The 9027-nt window shown below is 46.8% G+C and overlaps 1 protein-coding gene across 1 annotated transcript; it reads right to left on the reverse strand.

Annotated features, from left to right (window-relative positions):
• Positions 1 to 2156: 2156 nt before the first annotated feature.
• LOC311124260 (regulator of G-protein signaling 9-binding protein-like) lies at positions 2157 to 2897 on the reverse strand (the record flags this gene model as incomplete). Its single annotated transcript, XM_084198431.1, has 1 exon — positions 2157 to 2897. One exon carries the CDS (start codon positions 2895 to 2897, stop codon positions 2157 to 2159), a length of 741 nt encoding a protein of 246 aa, XP_084054557.1.
• Between the last annotated feature and the right edge of the window lie 6130 nt (positions 2898 to 9027).

Below are 9027 nucleotides of genomic sequence, written 5' to 3' on the forward strand. Positions count from 1 at the left end.
GTCAAAAGTGTTAGATTTAAAGTGTTAATAGCAGTTGAAAAGTACTTCAAAAACATTCATGAAAATTCATAGACTTCATGTATTTTATATGTTTATTATAATAAATATACTGAATGTCTTTTACATGTCTATTATAATAAATCGAATTAATTGTATGTACTCTATTTGAAACAGGAACACAATATTTACAAACAAACCCAGTTTGCAAACTCCTGCAATGTATGCATTAAAACAAATACTGCTCCAGGCCTTGGTAATGTAAAGGGAACAGGCATTTGATATATTGTGGATAGATGGATGGATGGATGGATGGATGGATGGATGGATGAATGGATGAATGGATGGATGGATGGATGGATGGATGGATGGATGGATGGATGGATGGATGGATGGATGGATGGATGGATGGATGGATGGATGGATGGATGGATGCATGATGGAGAGAAAAAACTAATATGAAACTGACATTGAAAATAGATGGATGTGAAATTTCAATAGCAACAGTGTTTACCCATTAGATGTGTCCTCTTTCACACCATCTCTCGCTTCTCATGAACATACATATACTCTCCCTAGACCTAGACCCTTCTCATGAACATACATATACTCTCCCTAGACCTAGACCCTTCTCATGAACATACATCTACTCTCCCTAGACCTAGACCCTTCTCATGGACATTCTCTATTTAGGATAATACTTAGACCTGCCTGTGCAATCATGTGGAGCCATACACGCTCTGGCTCCCTTTCCAAACCTAACATCTCATCATTCTAAAAATAAATCTAGTGCAATTTCTTATAAAGATGCTGAATACATTCAGAAAGGCTCTACGAGGCCGAGTAACTCCTTACATGGATGTGTCTCAAAGCTTGCTTCCCAAATGACACCCTATTCCCTTTATAGTGCACTACTTTAGACCAGAGCAAGGATTTCATTTCTTTTTGCCATGAGGCAGAGAGAAAAATGTGGCTGTTTTATAGTAAATTCCCTGCTATTCTACACGTTGCCATGGTGCTGTGAGCTCGCCTAGGCAGAGAGCTCCTGTACATTTGGTCAATATTTAATATTTTTTATTTGTTTGTTTTGTTTGAATATTTTTATTTTATTTTTGGTTTTGAATAGTTAAATGAGTATAGATTAAGTCTGTTTGTTTCCTGCCCGCGAATTTGATGGAAAATCAGCTCTTTCAACATAGCTAGCAAGCTTTGATGTGAATACACCTTGTTTCTATGGTCTCCTGACCCATGAGGAGGACTGCAATGGATGGCGAGCTGGCAGTGATGAATTCATTGCTCAGTCTGAGGATTCCTCTGAAGCATTGTGCGGGCTGACATCATTGAGTTAGTGGGAACTTAACCTTGTACAAGGCTTTCAGACAGCGGGTGAGACGCCTTGAATGGAGAGTGAACAGTGCTACCTGCTTGCCACCGGAGGACCTGCTCATCTATAATAATAATATGCCATTTAGCAGACGCTTTTATCCAAAGCGACTTACAGTCATGCGTGCATACATTTTTACGTATGGGTGGTCCCGGGGATCGAACCCACTACCCTGGCGTTACAAGCGCCATGCTCTACCAATTGAGCTACAGAGGACCACTGTAGCTCAAGCTATGTGGATCCCTCTCGACTGTCGCTCCATATGTTGGAGGCTTGAAACACCCAAAACGTACAGAGCTCTAGCTGACAATTGTCGTTGTCCAGACCTACTCTCTGTTATGTAGCTACAAAGGCTATACATTTAATATGATGATTGTTTCTTTTTCGTTTCAAGCATTGTGAGATTCTATCTGTAATGAAAAGATCTATAGAAGCTGAATAAATTATTAGTATTATTATTATTATTATTATTGTGAGGCTGAGAGATAATGTTGCAGTTATCTAATAACTCCTTGCAGTGGCTCTGGTCAGAAGTAGCGCACTATTTAGGGACTCGTGTGCCATTGGGACGCATGCGTAATAGTTTTCACCAAACTGGACAGCTCATCTATGTCTCGGGAGGCGCCGGTCTCTTTCTCCTCAACAACAGAGCCGTTTCTCCGGGGCAAATAACCTGCCCAGTGTCCATCCCGGGCTGTGTCTGTCTCTGAGCCGCTCCCGCTGTTTATCTGTGAAGTAGTCCCAGGCTGGCTCAAAACGTTCAATACTGAGTATCCTATCCACCGATTACGAAGTATCCTAGAATCCCGGCGACTACTACAATAGCGACGAATATGAACCCGGCGACACACGTGATCATTCCGTTATTGTCGCCACCTTCGTCCATCTCGTCTTTGGGCTCCTCTTCGCAGATGGAAATGACGCCCACGGAGGAGTTCCCGACGCTCAGGGTGGATTTGAGCTCGGCGCCTGCCTCCTGCTTGGCCTCCACGGCCCACGGAGCCACCTGCACCTTCATCTCCATCTCCTCCATCATCTGGCCCACCTGGGTAATCTCAGCCTGGAGCTCCTTCAGGTCGGCAGTGTCGATGTTGCTGTCCCCGTCGTATTTCATGTTCTGCACGGACATGGCCCTGGCGGCCACCGTGGTGGTGCTACCGGTCATGCCCGTCTGGATGAGGTGTCTGGTGGGCACCTTGAGAGGGAACTCCTGCCCTATCTCCAGGCTCCGCTTCATGTCCACTTCCAGCAGCTCCATGTTGCTGGTAAACACCACCCATAGCCTCTCGTACTCAGCCCGGTCGTCCTTGCTGGTGGTCTTGTCTTTGAGCAGCGCGGTCAGTTTATTCCGGTTGGCGACCGCGAGCTCCTGGGCTTTCTTCCGGGTCTTCTTGAGTTCCTCTCGCAGGTTCTGAGAGTCCGACGTGCTGCCCAGCGCGATCACCAGGTGCCTGTAGCACGCTGTCACTTTGTTCAGAGCGTCCAGCATGGTTTTACACTCATCTGTGCCCCCCATGGTTGTTTTTTATTTTAAAATATAGGCCTACCTCTGATCTCCCCAGCTACATTAAAAAATACATTCAATTAATTAAAAAAGCGGTGCGTAAAAAAGGGATGGTGATCACGAACCGCCCGACGCAAGGTGGTCGGTGGTTGAGCTCGACTCGACTGTCTTTTTTTTTTTAGTTTGGACGAGAGAACACCATCCGTACAAATCCAGTCAATGCTCTTGACACAGCGAATTCCTCTCTATCCATGTTCCTGTCTGCGAGCAGCGCAGAGAGCCGAGAGAGAGAAGCTTAGATATTAACGGACCAGTAAATGGCTTTACCTTTTGCGCTTTTGCATTCGAGATTAGATGGGCCGACGGCGTCAGAGAGAGCAGCCCTCCCTGCCTGCCTGCAGAAAATAGATGTGTATCAAAACCTTTCTGTTTGTTTGTGTGGAATTGTCCAGTACACTAGAGACTGTGTACATACAGATAGCGGGTTCAGCTACAGGTGTTTCGTATCAAACATCAGAACAAACCCACAGTATCCAGACAGAACACTCCCAACAGCGTCAGCACGCAACAAATAAATAATACCGCATCGAAAAGTCCATTAATGCCGTCGCTCTCTTCTTAGATGCACATCTGGATATCTGGATGGTGACGATTATATAAAAAAATAAAAGCTGTTAATGTCCAGGACTGAATCAGCTCAGCTCACCGTGAGAGACAGACCCATCCCGCTGGATCAAACAAATCAAACAGTGAAAAGGTCGATGGTTGGTTGGTTGGTTGGTTGTCTAAGCATCGTGTAGTTTTTTATTCTTCAGTAAGGGAGATGTCCACTTCGGTTTAAATACCATAAGCGCCTTGTGTGGTCACATGCACGCATAACAAGACCGGAGCTTTCAGATGTAGGCATTCTGTAACGTTGGAGAGAGCAGAGAAGCCTAGAGATCCACTGATTGGTTAGTGAGAAAACATCTCCAATGGATACGTATTGTGATTGGTTAGTTCTTACCCCACACACAGCCCCCCTGCCCTAGGCTACTGTTTGCGGTGTTAGTGGATGCCTTTATTCAAGTGATGCTCCTAGATGCAGAAGAGACGCTGAGATATTGACCCTTTTCCCTTTATAGGCCTGGTCAAAAGTAACCCTTTATAGGGAATAGGGTGACATTTCAGACTTAGGCATAATCCAATGATTATGATCCAGCAGCATTTAGCCTCCTTCATATGTTGTCAATCACTGCAGGGTTAAATAAAAGGAGATCCATTTAGAGTCATATTCAGACTGTTGTTATCCCAGATCAAAGATCAAAGATCAATGGTCGTTTTTCATCAATGCAATACTTTCTGTTGTGCATATTTGATTCCATTTCTCTTAACGTTTCCTTTAACTTTTAACTTTTGAAAGATTACTTTTTATGACTTATTTGTGTGTTATTTGTGAATTATTTGGGTATTATTTGTGTGTTATTTGTGTATTATTTGTGTGTTATTTGTGTGTTATTTGTGTATTATTTGTGTGTTATTTCTGTATTATTTGTGTGTTATTTGTGTATTATTTGTGTATTATTTGTGTGTTATTTGTGTGTTATTTGTGTGTTATTTGTGTGTTATGTGTGTGTTATTTGTGTGTTATTTGTGTGTTATTTGTGTGTTATTTGTGTGTTATTTGTGCCTGTGAATAATTACAGTACAGGGAAGCAAGTTGTTATGGATGATCTCTGCTGTGTGGAGGTGAGATCTGTCTGGAGGATGGTCTGTTATGGATGATCTCTGCTGTGTGGAGGTGAGATCTGTCTGGAGGATGGACTGGTCTGTTATGGATGATCTCTGCTGTGTGGAGGTGAGATCTGTCTGGAGGATGGACTGGTCTGTTATGGATGATCTCTGCTGTGTGGAGGTGAGATCTGTCTGGAGGATGGACTGGTCTGTTATGGATGATCTCTGCTGTGTGGAGGTGAGATCTGTCTGGAGGATGGACTGGTCTGTTATGGATGATCTCTGCTGTGTGGAGGTGAGATCTGTCTGGAGGATGGACTGGTCTGTTATGGATGATCTCTGCTGTGTGGAGGTGATATCTGTCTGGAGGATGGACTGGTCTGTTATGGATGATCTCTGCTGTGTGGAGGTGAGATCTGTCTGGAGGATGGACTGGTCTGTTATGGATGATCTCTGCTGTGTGGAGGTGAGATCTGTCTGGAGGATGGACTGGTCTGTTATGGATGATCTCTGCTGTGTGGAGTTGAGATCTGTCTGGAGGATGGACTGGTCTGTTATGGATGATCTCTGCTGTGTGGAGGTGAGATCTGTCTGGAGGATGGACTGGTCTGTTATGGATGATCTCTGCTGTGTGGAGGTGAGATCTGTCTGGAGGATGGACTGGTCTGTTATGGATGATCTCTGCTGTGTGGAGGTGAGATCTGTCTGGAGGATGGACTGGTCTGTTATGGATGATCTCTGCTGTATGGAGGTGAGATCTGTCTGGAGGGTGGACTGGTCTGTTATGGATGATCTCTGCTGTGTGGAGGTGAGATCTGTCTGGAGGATGGTCTGTTATGGATGATCTCTGCTGTGTGGAGGTGAGATCTGTCTGGAGGATGGACTGGTCTGTTATGGATGATCTCTGCTGTGTGGAGGTGAGATATGTCTGGAGGATGGACTGGTCTGTTATGGATGATCTCTGCTGTGTGGAGGTGAGATCTGTCTGGAGGATGGACTGGTCTGTTATGGATGATCTCTGCTGTGTGGAGGTGAGATCTGTCTGGAGGATGGACTGGTCTGTTATGGATGATCTCTGCTGTGTGGAGGTGAGATCTGTCTGGAGGATGGACTGGTCTGTTATGGATGATCTCTGCTGTGTGGAGGTGAGATCTGTCTGGAGGATGGTCTGTTATGGATGATCTCTGCTGTATGGAGGTGAGATCTGTCTGGAGGATGGACTGGTCTGTTATGGATGATCTCTGCTGTGTGGAGGTGAGATCTGTCTGGAGGATGGACTGGTCTGTTATAGATGATCTCTGCTGTGTGGAGGTGAGATCTGTCTGGAGGATGGCCTGGTCTGTTATGGATGATCTCTGCTGTGTGGAGGTGATATCTGTCTGGAGGATGGACTGGTCTGTTATGGATGATCTCTGCTGTGTGGAGGTGAGATCTGTCTGGAGGATGGACTGGTCTGTTATGGATGATCTCTGCTGTGTGGAGGTGAGATCTGTCTGGAGGATGGACTGGTCTGTTATGGATGATCTCTGCTGTGTGGAGGTGAGATCTGTCTGGAGGATGGACTGGTCTGTTATGGATGATCTCTGCTGTGTGGAGGTGAGATCTGTCTGGAGGATGGTCTGTTATGGATGATCTCTGCTGTGTGGAGGTGAGATCTGTCTGGAGGATGGACTGGTCTGTTATGGATGATCTCTGCTGTGTGGAGGTGAGATCTGTCTGGAGGATGGACTGGTCTGTTATGGATGATCTCTGCTGTGTGGAGGTGAGATCTGTCTGGAGGATGGTCTGTTATGGATGATCTCTGCTGTGTGGAGGTGAGATCTGTCTGGAGGATGGACTGGTCTGTTATGGATGATCTCTGCTGTGTGGAGGTGAGATCTGTCTGGAGGATGGACTGGTCTGTTATGGATGATATCTGCTGTGTGGAGGTGAGATCTGTCTGGAGGATGGACTGGTCTGTTATGGATGATCTCTGCTGTGTGGAGGTGAGATCTGTCTGGAGGATGGACTGGTCTGTTATGGATGATCTCTGCTGTATGGAGGTGAGATCTGTCTGGAGGATGGACTGGTCTGTTATGGATGATCTCTGCTGTGTGGAGGTGAGATCTGTCTGGAGGATGGTCTGTTATGGATGATCTCTGCTGTATGGAGGTGAGATCTGTCTGGAGGATGGACTGGTCTGTTATGGATGATCTCTGCTGTGTGGAGGTGAGATCTGTCTGGAGGATGGACTGGTCTGTTATGGATGATCTCTGCTGTGTGGAGGTGAGATCTGTCTGGAGGATGGCCTGGTCTGTTATGGATGATCTCTGCTGTGTGGAGGTGAGATCTGTCTGGAGGATGGACTGGTCTGTTATGGATGATCTCTGCTGTGTGGAGGTGAGATCTGTCTGGAGGATGGACTGGTCTGTTATGGATGATCTCTGCTGTGTGGAGGTGAGATCTGTCTGGAGGATGGACTGGTCTGTTATGGATGATCTCTGCTGTGTGGAGGTGAGATCTGTCTGGAGGATGGGCTGGTCTGTTATGGATGATCTCTGCTGTGTGGAGGTGAGATCTGTCTGGAGGATGGACTGGTCTGTTATGGATGATCTCTGCTGTGTGGAGGTGAGATCTGTCTGGAGGATGGACTGGTCTGTTATGGATGATCTCTGCTGTGTGGAGGTGAGATCTGTCTGGAGGATGGACTGGTCTGTTATGGATGATCTCTGCTGTGTGGAGGTGAGATCTGTCTGGAGGATGGACTGGTCTGTTATGGATGATCTCTGCTGTGTGGAGGTGAGATCTGTCTGGAGGATGGTCTGTTATGGATGATCTCTGCTGTGTGGAGGTGAGATCTGTCTGGAGGATGAACTTGTCTGTTATGGATGATCTCTGCTGTGTGGAGGTGAGATCTGTCTGGAGGATGGTCTGTTATGGATGATCTCTGCTGTGTGGAGGTGAGATCTGTCTGGAGGATGGACTGGTCTGTTATGGATGATCTCTGCTGTGTGGAGGTGATATCTGTCTGGAGGATGGACTGGTCTGCTATGGATGATCTCTGCTGTGTGGAGGTGAGATCTGTCTGGAGGATGGACTGGTCTGTTATGGATGATCTCTGCTGTGTGGAGGTGAGATCTGTCTGGAGGATGGACTGGTCTGTTATGGATGATCTCTGCTGTGTGGAGGTGAGATCTGTCTGGAGGATGGACTGGTCTGTTATGGATGATCTCTGCTGTGTGGAGGTGAGATCTGTCTGGAGGATGGACTGGTCTGTTATGGATGATCTCTGCTGTGTGGAGGTGAGATCTGTCTGGAGGATGGACTGGTCTGTTATGGATGATCTCTGCTGTGTGGAGGTGAGATCTGTCTGGAGGATGGTCTGTTATGGATGATCTCTGCTGTGTGGAGGTGAGATCTGTCTGGAGGATGAACTTGTCTGTTATGGATGATCTCTGCTGTGTGGAGGTGAGATCTGTCTGGAGGATGGTCTGTTATGGATGATCTCTGCTGTGTGGAGGTGAGATCTGTCTGGAGGATGGACTGGTCTGTTATGGATGATCTCTGCTGTGTGGAGGTGATATCTGTCTGGAGGATGGACTGGTCTGCTATGGATGATCTCTGCTGTGTGGAGGTGAGATCTGTCTGGAGGATGGACTGGTCTGTTATGGATGATCTCTGCTGTGTGGAGGTGAGATCTGTCTGGAGGATGGACTGGTCTGTTATGGATGATCTCTGCTGTGTGGAGGTGAGATCTGTCTGGAGGATGGTCTGTTATGGATGATCTCTGCTGTGTGGAGGTGAGATCTGTCTGGAGGATGAACTGGTCTGTTATGGATGATCTCTGCTGTGTGGAGGTGAGATCTGTCTGGAGGATGGTCTGTTATGGATGATCTCTGCTGTGTGGAGGTGATATCTGTCTGGAGGATGAACTGGTCTGTTATGGATGATCTCTGCTGTGTGGAGGTGAGATCTGTCTGGAGGATGGACTGGTCTGTTATGGATGATGATGATCTCTGCTGTGTGGAGGTGAGATCTGTCTGGAGGATGGACTGGTCTGTTATGGATGATCTCTGCTGTGTGGAGGTGAGATCTGTCTGGAGGATGGGCTGGTCTGTTATGGATGATCTCTGCTGTGTGGAGGTGAGATCTGTCTGGAGGATGGACTGGTCTGTTATGGATGATCTCTGCTGTGTGGAGGTGAGATCTGTCTGGAGGATGGACTGGTCTGTTATGGATGATCTCTGCTGTGTGGAGGTGAGATCTGTCTGGAGGATGGACTGGTCTGTTATGGATGATCTCTGCTGTGTGGAGGTGAGATCTGTCTGGAGGATGGTCTGTTATGGATGATCTCTGCTGTGTGGAGGTGATATCTGTCTGGAGGATGAACTTGTCTGTTATGGATGATCTCTGCTGTGTGGAGGTGAGATCTGTCTGGAGGATGGTCTGT

Source organism: Coregonus lavaretus (genome assembly GCF_964263955.1).
Source record: "Coregonus lavaretus genome assembly, contig: HAP1_SCAFFOLD_9305, whole genome shotgun sequence".
Taxonomy (NCBI): Eukaryota; Metazoa; Chordata; class Actinopteri; order Salmoniformes; family Salmonidae; genus Coregonus; species Coregonus lavaretus.